The following is a 12023-nucleotide window of genomic DNA, read 5'->3' on the forward strand; positions in this document are numbered from 1 at the left end:
CCCCCCCCCCCCGTAGCTTTTTTGACTGTCAGTCATCCGTGTCTGTCTGCAGCTTTCCCAGTTTCCCCCCGCCGGACCCTAGCTCCACCATCTTGGGCCGCGAATGGCAAACGCTCTCACTGAACACCTCGTTCTGCAGGTTCTGGCTGAAAAGGCGGCTGGTAGCAAAGTGCCTAAAGATCTGATTTAAGATGGATTCTTCACCAAGCTGCTTGTCTTGTGTCGACACGATACTAGTTCACCTTTAAGGGAGCTTCTTTTGTGTCTAAACGACTCACGGGTCAGCGTTAAACGGCTTAACGAACACAAAAATGGTCTATGGATCAGGACGGCTTTAAAGGAAAAAAAAGAAAAAAAGAGGAAAAGTCTGGCTCCTTGGAAGAAAGACCGTCGCACAGGACTATTTTTAAAAGCTACTAAAAAGCTCATTAGAATTCTGAGGTGAAACCTGCTAAAATAGGTTCTCTTAGTTCTTCTTAAGACTGCAAATAAAATGTATTTAGCATCAAAATCTGCCCGAGGATTAACGGCGACTGAACATCCTCATCAGTGCGGCCCCTGCGTACACCGTGACGTCGCACAGGTAGCAGTGCTGGTCCTGGATGACGTGGGCCCGCTTCGTCCGGTCGAACGCCGGCATCGAGGCAGAGTAGCTCCGTTTGGCCCTCACGCTTCCATCCGCTGGGTCTACAGTCAGAGCAGCGAGATGGGCGAACAGGTGCACGACGAATGACACGCCCGTCACCTGGAGGAAGACTGGAGTTAAAGGAAAGAAAAGAAAGGTGGCATATCTTCTTCAAACCATGAGAAAATACAGATAACTCCTAAACCTCCATTAGAACTTCAAAGTTTATAAAATAAATCAAACTTGCCGTGCTCAGAGTGTGCGTTGGGGATGACTCTCAGCGACCACCACGGCAAATCTTAGCTACATATCTGTTATATGGACCGTGTTATACCCATTTTTGCGCTTCCTAAGGTTGATTAGCTGTGGCGGCCATCTTGTTTCGAGCTGACTCCAAAGAGTAATGAGTTCTAGACGTACACCTCATGATCACTTTCTGGGAGTTTCGTTAAAATCCGTGCAGTGGCTCGTGAGATGTTTTGCTAATTGACAGCCAAAGAGGCCGCTTTGCCTTTTCGTGGCGGCGGGGCGACAAACGCGACGGCCAAACCGAAACGCCTGGCGGGAAGAGGATCCTGAGCGCAGCGGCAGATCTACAACAGAGCAGCTGAAAGAAAGAAAGAAAAAAAAAAGGGTTGATTTGTTGCGATTGGCAAAGTCAAAGTCCGAGATGTCGGCCCGCCTGAAACAGTGGTGAGAGATTAAAGCGGCCGAGCGTAAACAAACATCTGCATACCTCAAAGAGGTGAAGCGATATAAAGAAGAGCGCGCCGGATCCTCTGCAAACCAAGAGGCCGATTTGATCACACTTCGCTTGTGTTTGCTCATTTGCCTGTCTGTTAGCGAAATATCTCCCAAACCACTGGACACATTTCAGTGAAACCTCCCAGAAGGTGATCGCCGGGAGGACGACTGCAACCGATTCACGTCTGTAGTCAACCGGATTCAGATCACAAACGTGACCATAACTCAGTCGGTTTTAGAGATACTGAGCTCAAAGTTCGGCGTGGTAGTAGCTGAGAGTCCTCCCCGGCGCACGCTCTGAGCGCGTTTGAAACGTTGGCACGCGAGGTGGCTTAAAATGGTTCCAGTCGACGAGTTCAGGGAAGCGTCTGCATTTTGGCCTACATTTAGCTGAGTAACGACACAAAGTCGTGTCTTTTATTGAACAGATTTGTTTTGTCTGTTGAAAGGATGGCCTTGAAGTTGAAAGAGGCTGTGCTCACTTCCTTATTATGACTGTACGAAGGAAAAACAGCTCACATCAGAACTGCTTGGCGTTTTCAGCTCCGCACAGCTGCTACTACGTCGCTGAGAGTTTCGAGCGTTTGTTGTCGCCGTGCGCCCGTTCGTACTCCTTGTCAAAGCTGCACGCGAGACGTTCCTGTGCTGCTTTACTTTAGACATTACATTTATTCTACCTGATCCCCTCCTGTGTGTGTAAATTGAGGGGGGGGGCTTCTCTCCGAGCTGCTGCAAGAGTTTGTTTGTAAGGCATTTGGCAGGTTCAGTAAGACAAAAAGACCACTGTTGTGTTCCAGCGCGACAGAGACATACAGTTACATCTCCTGTCACTGGAGTCCACACAAACGAGCGGTCCTCGTCTCGTGCAGCAGCTCAAACAAACAAACATATATCAGGCGTTTAAAAAGCCCCCCCCCCACTGCTGGGACACCGACAGCCGCGTTGCCCCGGCGTGTGAAGGATACAGAATAGGCCAAATGGCTCCACGGGCGAGGCAGGAGAGGGATGTGGACGCCGAAGCCGACCACGGCGAGGTAGCCGTACGCCAGCCACCCGACCAACTGCAAAGGATGCGGGGGCCACGACCACCCGTTGATCCTGGGGGGCCTTGAAGGGACCAGCTCGTTCTTGCTGCCACCCCGCGTGGGAGCCGTGCGCCTCAACCGCCGACCGAAGCAGTTCATCTGAAACGGGACAAGAGGAGAATAACCAACAGGCTTTAGTGCACACACACAGGTCCAGCTCCCGCAGAGTGTATCCACATTTGTTGGGGAAATGAGTTATGAAAATGAGCAAAGGATAAAGACGGCAACTGTTCCACTCTGATAGGAACTTACAGCAGAAAGAAACGTTTTTAGCCTACATTTAGGTGATATATGAATGAAACAGAACAATATACAAACTTAACAGCACAACAAAATAAATGTCTTTAATCTCATAAAGCTAGGACAACTTTCCAAAGAGTCTAAGTTTATTTAGTAAAATGGCAGGAGTGCATAAGTGATTAAAAAAATGTAGGCTGACTTAATTAATCAGAAGAACCATCTAAATAAAAATGAAATCCTGTAGAAAACAGAGTATCAGAGGGGAAGGGTCAAACAAAGGTCAACCTCTCTGTTCTGGTGCTTTTATTTTGAAAATCTCTTGATTTAAAAACTCGGCTAACTGTCCTCAAATTTACAGATAAAACAGTTTTTTTACCATTAAGGAGAGAACTCAATTTTTACTTAACTTTATTTAAGTTAATATACAAAGTTTAATGTTTGCCATTGAGTTAAAACAAGAATAATTGGTTTGTTTTTCCTTCCTAAAACCTCATTTTTGCTAAACAACTAAGGCGACTAGCAAACATTCTTCTGTTTCAGTCAAAAACAAATTAGCTAACGTCCTTAAAGTAAACTATAAAAAACATTCCAACAAAATTAAACGCCTATAGGAAGTCTTCACTAAATAAAAAAGAAGCTTTCCATATGAATTACTTACTTTTTTCCAGGAGAAACGCATCAACTACGGTTTCTGATCCGATTTCCTCCGCATTGTTGAGTCCTAGAAGTCGTTTATCAGCCGTGCAGGTGCGACAGATAAATACATCCACATTAGAAAACCCACACAGCTACGACAGGGACAGCTGTAAGTCGCTCTCAGTCGTGGTTAAATGTTTTTTTGTGCGTCCTTGTCACCGAAGGACGGGAGCAGAAAGTCGGAGAATCACCTCCGCGGGGCTGAGAACTGCTATAGCGACTGTGTCACTGCGCATGCGCGTTCCGAGTCACCCAGCAGCCTTTTTATTTATACTGAGAAGATAATTAAATGTGCAGTTTGCCTTAAAAAAATCACCATCATTGCTTTTTTTTTATTACTTTAGGTCCTTATAAGTAAAAGAAACATCACGAGAACAAGAGAGAACTGCAGATATTTGCACTTAAAAGCTTGACTTTCAGCCTAGTTTTCTTGTTTGTGTTACATACAAACGTATGAGTCAGCCATACTTGTTTATTTTCAGTTCTTTAAAAGTACTGAGACACAATAAGAAGCATTTTTTCTTACTTAGAGCTTAGACCCGTAGACCAGAAGATGTCTGAATACTTGCCACTGCTTCACACCGTGTTTATTTTTTTAGAAAATCTTTTAACTGTAGGTGATCTATATTTGTCTGCACTACTAGCAGACAGTTATCGGATTTAAAATCACTCCCATGGTACAGAAATGCAGATAGAAGGTTTTCCGATTTTAGTTTGTTAAATAAATTAAAAAACATGCCTACAATTCCACGTGCAAGTGTTTATTAAGAGTTGCTTTGATACAAAAACCATACAAATACAATACAGTCTGTACACCTCCTTTCAGTCTTCAGATCAGTCCTCGCAACGATCAAACAGTTCAACAATGGGCGTTGGAATAAAGAAAACGGAGCGTCCGTGTGTGCAGTCAGCTGTTGGCCGAGCCCTCTGGCTCCGGAGACTGCAGGAACTCGTAGGGGTCGTGAATCATCTCGGAATGATCTCCAACACCCAGGTGTGACGGGCTCCCTGCGGAGACAAGAAAACACGGCTTTCACGCGCGCTGGAATCACCGCTCTGTGACCTGAAGACTAAAACGCCGCCCCTGCCGCAGATACCTAGGTGGTGCTGGTCTCTCTCAGAGGCGTTGGAAAGGGAGGACAGGTTGGACGAAGGCCTGGAGCAGACCCTATCCACCTGGGCCTCCTGGAACTCCTGCAGCAGCTTATCGGCGTCGTCGAAATGCTGGTGGCCTTCGTCGTTCCCAGGCTCCTTTTTCACCGGCTTACCTGATGGCAGAAAGGGGAAAGTAGGATCATTCTAACTAGAATAAAATCCACTTTGACCATAATATAAGTACGTTATATCTAATTTAGTTAATTCTGGCTTTATGATAGAGGATCAGAAATATAGATTTCACAAATAAAAATGTTTCCCTACAAACAGAGCATTTAAAGTATAAAAAATGGAGCAATATATTCAGGCTTTCTGAAGTTTTACAGATGTGTTTATTATATATTGTATTGGATTTAAAAACAGATCTATATATTATAACTCCAAATCTCTAAAATCATACTGCTGCCTCTCGTGTTCCTGCACAATCAGAGTTCCTGGTTTTACTTCCTCAACGACGTTCCGACCTTCTTGCTTGGATCTATGAACACGCTGTGTTGACAGATAATCACCTAAAGGGTTAAGCATGGAGATATCCAGAGACATATCAGGGTAGCTCTTCATCGACATGAAATCCAGGACCGAGCTGCTCTCTCCGAGGCCGGCGCCGTCTGACATCTAAAGAAAAACACCCACGGGATCAAACAGGGAACCAGAAAAACCGTTACTTTCCTACAAGTGTTAAAAAATATGCATGCAGATGGATGGATGACAGTCTACCTGCATGTCACAGTTGGACTTGGTTTCATCGGGTTTCAGCATCATGTTTCTTTTCTGAAAAGCACAAAAGGCCTCATACGTACAGCAGAACGTCGCCAAACTTCGGGATTTAAAGCTCAAGTCGGATACTGCACCTGTCGAATCTGACTGACAGCCTTCGAGTGATCGCCGCCCGTCATCTTGTCCAAAAGCTGGTCGACCCAATGCTTGGTGATGCTTCCACAGCCCTTCACAAAGTCCTGCAAACTGCATAAATTTAAAAAAAAGAAAAGAAAAGAAGGGAGAATAAAAGCTGGCTGCAACTCCAGCACTGAAATATTTTATGATCCTGACGTAATCTTCCTCGTCTCTACCTCAGGGCACACTGCACCCCCGTCTCGTCTCCGTAAGCTGAATACAGCTTGTCGATCTCATCCGACTGCAGGTCTGGAAAGACGGAGTTCTTCTGAAGGCTCTGGGTGTTGTAGGCACTGCTAAGAAAAGTCACTGAACAGAACAAGGAGGAGGAACGCTTGGTCAGAGTTTTAACTTATTCCGAACAAACCTCACATGAAGGGAGTTAAGAAAAAAAAAAAACGTATCTGCTCCGACCTTTATGTCTTCTATCATCTTTAAAACCTAATGTTGTCAGTCCGGGCAGCAGCTTATTAGACAGAGAAGTCAGATCCACTTTATGGGTCTCCTCTTCTGCAAAAAAAAAAAAAAAATCAGAGCACATGTAGCCATTTACAAGCGGAAAAATGGCGTTTTAAAATATATCCAACAAACCTTCTGCATCAGGATCGAGCTGATTTACGACAGTATATACAAGAGAACCGTCTGCGTCTTTCTGCAAGTAGCCCATCTGAAAGCAGAGGGGAAACGGCACGAGTTTCAACTTACAGCTGCACAATCGGCGCTGTCGATGTGCGGAACTCTGTAAACGGTAAGAAACGAGAAGCACCTTGGAGCTCGGCATGTATCTGTTGATCCGATCGCGAGCTTCGTCCGCAGAATGTTCCACCAGAGCCAGGACGTGCTCCTCTGCCGTGCTGTCGGTCAAGCTGCACGCATTCCCCTCCGGCTCGAAAAGGTAACTGAGAACACACACACACAAGGCGGCAGTAGATGCTTAGTCCTTGCCTTCTGGGCCTTCCTGACAACAAACACCCCGTGCTCGAGCACAAAAAGTCAACGAAGGAACTCACTTCATATCTTTGACCGGCTGCTTCTTGGACTTTTTTGCAGATTCCACGGGGATGGGGATCGTCTCCGGAGGAGGGAGATCGGCTGCCAGGTCTTCGTCTCCCAGAATGGCCGCCTGCTGGGAGAAATCCATGTCCTGCATGAAAGACATGCTGCGTTTCAGCGCCAAAAGGCGCTCCTGGACACGGAGGGCGAAAGGGCAAAAAGAGAAACGCTTCACTTAATCTGCTCCGCTGGCAATTTATGGATTAAAAAAAACAACATAATGAGAATATTGTTTGTCAGTATATAACTACACTCGATCCCATTAGAGTCCAACATTTTTATATGGCCATATAGTTCAAACAACCTGCTTCAGTCAGTACAACAAGAGATTAATAAAACATTATCTAGTCTATTAGGGATGCACAGCACCCTAATAGACTTTTAACATGAACTTCAGGGCAAGAATTGCGACAGAGTTGGAAGCGTTAAAGTGAGCTCCGTTAGGCTGTTATTATTGACTTTATTTCGCTTTGTTTTTAGTTTCTGTGATGGTACCTTGCTCATCATCTTGAATCCTGTGTGCAGAAGTTTCTTTGCAGCCTTGTAGTAAACAGTCTCCGGTCGGTTGTACACCATGGCATTATCACACATCAGTTTAAAGTCCGCCTGAGGCAAAACAAACAAAACAAAAACCTGTTTCCTGCACATATGGGGACCAATCCGACGCTATACAAGTTGATGTTGTCAGAAGAAACAGCCTCTATCTTATCTTTGTTTTTGAAGGTGGAGCTGTTTTGTGAAGTACCCCCACCTTGAATTCAGTCACTGTGTTGTAGTCGTTGTTTCTGATCTTGTCCTTCATGGTGCTGAAGTCCATCGGGTGTTTGATGATCGACGAGTAGCCGGGAGCGATCGCATCCGTCACAGGAAAGGCGAAGAACCCGTGAGGATCTTTTCTGGAAAAGACATCCGTAAATTCATCATGACATTTGTCACCGACAGCAGCTTTCAGACTCCTTTAAAATGTCCAATTGGAGCGTTCTCGTCTGGTTACGTCACAGCATGTGTGAACTTAATCTGATCTGCATAAATGAATCTTGTGCATTATTTGTTTTGATCAATCAGATATAAAGGAGTTGTGTTTTATTTTTAATTCCACTATTTTCAATCTGTTGACTTTCCAAACACAAAAGTACTAATATTTATCTTTTTAAACAACAGTGGACAATGAAAGCCCCCACTAACAGTAAAACAGATTTCCTAAGAAAACAGCTTGCAGAGGTAGCCCTGTTTTTCTTTTTAACAGTTAAACACGTGCTGCATCATACAAACAAAATGCAAATGCAGCTATTTTTAGGATCCTATTCGGATAAGAAGAACGTTATGGAAATCAAACTGCTCAGTCCTGTTTGGAAAATTATCTGAGCTCATGTTGATCTTTGACCAAGGAAGAAGAAAGGGAAAGTGGGTCAAAAATGGAAAGGTTTTCTCCAACAGGGAAAAGGTGGTTTTAGGATATTTCATTGTAATGTTTTAGGATGAGTCACAGTAATGTGCTTACTGTGTGCTTACCGGGACACAAAAGGTTATTTACGCACTCCGATGCAGCCTCCATTGCCAAAAGCAAATAAAAATGTGTCCAGGAAACAAAAACTGCCTAATTATGTATCAGATCCTGCCCATTTCTGTCCAAATCACAGAGATGCCTATTTGCATAGGATTAGTATTATCACAGGACCTCAGAGTTCAGCAACATATAGTAGGTCATTTGCGGGGGAATTTTCACTTTACAAATTACTGAGATGGCCGATTCGCATGGGATTAACAATGCAGACAAACTCTGTAATTATTACAAACAGCACGTGGTCCCGAGGTAAAACTAATCCCGTGCGAATCGGGCTTTAAACTGTTTCTGTAACGTTGTTAAAACTCAACAGAAATTGAGAGTAAAATCTGCGTTCCTCACCTCTGCAGCTGCCTCAGGAAGTGTTCAAGCAGCTGCTGACGAGGCGTGGACTCATTCTCTGCAGGAGGAAAAACATCAGCTATGATCAGTTACTGACACATCTCACAGTACATCATCAGATTTATCTAATGAGTTTCCAAGCGGGCTCTCTTGCCTTGTTGTGTTCGGCACGCTCTAACTGGCCGGTCTCCTTGTTGCTCAACTTCCACCTTCACACCGGGGTGAAACTCTTCCACTTCGGGCTCCAACTCTAACCTCTCTTTCTTTTTTCTCTTCTCCTCTGGCTGATGACGAGCAAACGGGATGTGAACAACAGTGCAAACGTAATCAATTAGAGGGTTATCACTCACGGTCTAAGCATATTTTCTTTCTCACCTCTAAGGAGATACTTATAGTTTTCGACAGCGTGAACGGCTCAACGGGGGGACCACTGCAGGCGGCAGCTGCTGCCTCCGATTCGTTCTGCTCTCGTTCTCTCTTCTTCCTTTTCTCCTCCTGCCAGGTGAGACACGGCTTTAAAGGAACCCGCTACTTAAAATGAAAAACCGTCAAGCGACGCCGCTCATTGCCCGGACTGGATACTAACCTTCCGCCGCCTTCTCTCCTCCTCGTCCCCATACTTCTCCTTGTCCTTTTCGGACTTTTTCTTCTTCTTCTTCTTCTTCTCTTTGTGCCGTTCTCGCTCGTGGTCGGACCTGTCGTCATAGTCGAGGCCCGAACCGGAGAGCTCTGTCACCTCACTCCCTCCGACTTTCAGCTTGATCTTCAGGGGCTTCTCGAGGGCTTTATCCTCAAAGTCTACAGGCAGAACAGGTGACAGCAAACAGAATATTTAGGAATGGGACAACGGCGTCAGCACAGACTTTCAAGTGAAGAAGCATCAATTCAAGGAGTTTCTTTTTAAAACTGTACAGCAAGATTTGAGTAACGCTCCAAAAGCAACTAATGGTCACCTCTGTTGTTGTAGTGGCATGTGCTGATTTAATCAATGCATGGTCAGCTTCTGCTATGATGGTAATCCAACAACTAGACTTGTTTCCCCATTACTTATTCATCTAGAAATGCATCTTTTACATAACACTTTCCTTCAAATTATGCTCAAAATGAAATTCACATACTAATTACAGTAGCCAAATAAGTTTATGTTGAAGCTGTTGATGGAAACTGATTCAGATCAACTGAACACCAACGGGTAAAAACCATTGGAAAACGGCGAACTGTAAAACATGGCCACTGAACCAGGAGAGGCGTACAATCCACTGCTTCTAGAGCTCGACACTGTAACATGACACAATCCTGTCTTTGTGAGGTCTGTGTTGTATTCATAATGTCTGCAGAGGAGGTCATGTTTTTGTTAGTTAGTTAGTAAGTATGTATGTGTCTGTCTCTCTGTGTACCAGATGACTCAAAAAGTTATGAGTGGATTTTCATGAAAACAAACATGGTACAAGGAAGAGGTGATTAAATTTGGGTGGTGATCCGGTCAAAGGTCAAGGTCACGGATCCGCTTGTGGTCTAACTCTGCAGCTGCATAACAGGAATGTTAAACTCCACGGCTGGACAGCTCATGGGTCAACGGTCAAAGGTCAAGGTCGAAATCTCCTCAGCCAATAAAGTTCTGTTTCCGGTTTGTTTGTGTGTCTGTCTGTTAGCAAAGATCAGGTAAAAACTAATGAACAGATTTGGATGAAATCTTCAGAAAATGTTGTGGTCGTCACAAAAAAAAAATTTAAATTTTGGTGCTGATTCAGAGTATGATCTGGATCGTACTGTTTTTTTTAATCACGCTGTGGCCTTGGCTATCTGAGTGCTTCCAGTTATTAGTGTTTTATCAATTTTACTCCCTCATATTAATGCATTACTGATGAATAAACCTCTCTTATTAAGTCCACTTGTATTCATAGGATTCCAGCTTGTAATGATGCAAAAGAAGCAGCAAATAAACTTGACTGCTTCTATATATTCACATGTTTGAACAATGTTTTTTAACAGATGTGTGAAATTTTATAATCGTACTGTGAGAAGTTTAATCACCTAACCTTTAAGGTCTGTGCTTTTATCCTAGCATGCACTTATTTAATATAAAATGCACCCTATTAATATAACTCTTTATAGGTATACTAGCTACATTTTAAGAACTGAGAGGGAATTTTGACTCTAGACAAGGAATAATGTTTCGTTTAAAGTTGCAAATCCCTGGGTGACGTCTATTAGCTAAACATGTCCTTGATTAAGATCTTTCAGAATAAAGTTGTGCAAACTGCTGCTTAAACATGCTGATAAATTCACATGCAATTTGCTCGTTAATGTACCCGGTTTCTATCAGCTGAGCTGCTCAGTTGAACTACGCTAGCTAACATGCAAGCTAGCTGCAACAAAAGCGGATCGGATGAAGCTAAAAGTAAGTCAGATAATCTGGTACCACCAACTGTTATCCACTCCGGTTTGTGTTTCTTGTGTTTTTTCCCCATATTGTCGTTTTTTTACAGTCGAGGTGCCGTGTTTACTCCAGTTTCCGCCGCCAGTGCTCACGAAGAAACGAATGACGCTAGCTAACAATATTAGCAACAACAAAGACACCGGATGTAAAACCTCAACGGCGACCGTTGTACTTCCGGGTTAGCGAATCAGCGCGCCGAGTTCAACTAGTTGTCGGCTTTTTGACTCTTCGGCAGTCCATCATTAACAAGCCACTTCAATTTTGGCCGATGCCAGCTATAATTCCGACAACATAAATGTTATAAGGTGTGTGTAGAATATCTCTCAGCTTGTCTTTTGTTTATGTTCGGCTAACTTCAGCTACGATGGCTGACGCGGACGAGCTAGTTAGCTAACGCGGACCCGGTGCTGTTTACGTCTCTGAATAATGTTCTGGTTCTCTTCAGCTGTGCTAGAATATGGAGGCCGACAGAATGGACGTGGCATCCAAGCAGAACATCAACGTGGAGGTCCACGTTAAATCTCTCAGGTGAGTTTGGGAGCGACGGGACACCCAGAAAACACCTCTTACCACATTTAATCTGACATTAAAACCAGTGGAGGTGTTTAATTTCTTTGAGATTAACCAGACAGAAGGTAAAAATTCCCAAGAGCTAATGCATTTAAACTCTTTAATCACATAACAGACTTTTCTTTTAGTAACTAATGGGTCTTACCATACCTCTATCTATCACTGATACTATTTAGAGGCCTGCCTTTTAAAGAAAGACACCTGTTGGGAATGAAAACTCCACAGATTTGTCTTAGTTTTTATTCAAAACTTTTGATCTACTTGTACTTTGATATTTAATGCTAAAACATTTACTAAAAATGGATCTGACTTTCTGGATAACGATGAAAGGGGACTAGTGAACATACTACATCATACCTTTTTTAAAGCGGGTGAAATCACAGGTTTAAAAACATAAATAGATTGAAACATCAAAGTTAGTCTAGTATTTTACCACCATTAGTACGAATGACTATATTACTCATAGTTTTTGATGAAGTCTGCTGGTGTAGATTCTCAGTCATCCAGGCCATGGTAAATAAAGCCAAGTAAAAGAAGCCATCTATGTCAAAAAGGAGAAACCAACATTAAACAGAGGAGGAGGTCTCAGATTTCAGCTTTCAAAAACATATAATG

At 43.6% G+C, this 12023-nt stretch overlaps 3 protein-coding genes across 6 annotated transcripts in view; 1 reads left to right on the forward strand and 2 right to left on the reverse strand.

Annotated features, from left to right (window-relative positions):
• zdhhc11 (zinc finger DHHC-type containing 11) overlaps positions 1 to 3637 on the reverse strand; it is a 6757-nt gene extending 3120 nt beyond the window's left edge. The window contains exons 1-3 of one of the 3 annotated variants that reach the window (XM_025008079.2): positions 3353 to 3637; positions 2335 to 2553; positions 582 to 745 (exon numbers count right to left, since the gene is read on the reverse strand). In XM_025008079.2, the coding sequence (XP_024863847.1) occupies positions 582 to 745; positions 2335 to 2553; positions 3353 to 3373 (404 nt within the window). In that variant the 5' untranslated portion in view covers positions 3374 to 3637. Of the gene's footprint in view, positions 1 to 566; positions 746 to 2334; positions 2554 to 3348 lie in introns of all 3 variants that reach the window. The other 2 variants (XM_017426446.3, XM_037980245.1) reach the window with 2 other exon arrangements.
• Positions 3638 to 4130: 493 nt separating this feature from the next.
• On the reverse strand, positions 4131 to 10968 carry brd9 (bromodomain containing 9). 2 transcript variants are annotated; one of them, XM_017426401.3, is made up of 17 exons: positions 10821 to 10968; positions 8985 to 9196; positions 8774 to 8893; positions 8553 to 8682; positions 8399 to 8456; positions 7244 to 7388; positions 6988 to 7098; positions 6450 to 6625; positions 6206 to 6338; positions 6031 to 6106; positions 5854 to 5949; positions 5616 to 5748; positions 5397 to 5508; positions 5263 to 5316; positions 5055 to 5160; positions 4488 to 4658; positions 4131 to 4398 (listed from the first exon to the last, which is right to left on the reverse strand). In XM_017426401.3, exons 1-17 carry the CDS (start codon positions 10867 to 10869, stop codon positions 4298 to 4300), a joined length of 1983 nt encoding a protein of 660 aa, XP_017281890.1. In that variant the 5' UTR covers positions 10870 to 10968; the 3' UTR covers positions 4131 to 4297. The 2 variants fall into 2 exon arrangements, with proteins under 2 accessions (XP_017281890.1, XP_037836425.1); XM_037980497.1 differs by having other exon boundaries at positions 6031 to 6338.
• trip13 (thyroid hormone receptor interactor 13) overlaps positions 10967 to 12023 on the forward strand; it is a 5395-nt gene continuing 4338 nt past the window's right edge. Inside the window, exons 1-2 of the mRNA XM_017426475.3 lie at positions 10967 to 11143; positions 11284 to 11366. Coding sequence (XP_017281964.1) covers positions 11296 to 11366 — 71 coding nt within the window. The 5' untranslated portion in view covers positions 10967 to 11143; positions 11284 to 11295. The remainder of the gene's footprint in view (positions 11144 to 11283; positions 11367 to 12023) is intronic.

This window comes from Kryptolebias marmoratus, linkage group LG16 (assembly GCF_001649575.2).
Source record: "Kryptolebias marmoratus isolate JLee-2015 linkage group LG16, ASM164957v2, whole genome shotgun sequence".
NCBI lineage: Eukaryota > Metazoa > Chordata > Actinopteri > Cyprinodontiformes > Rivulidae > Kryptolebias > Kryptolebias marmoratus.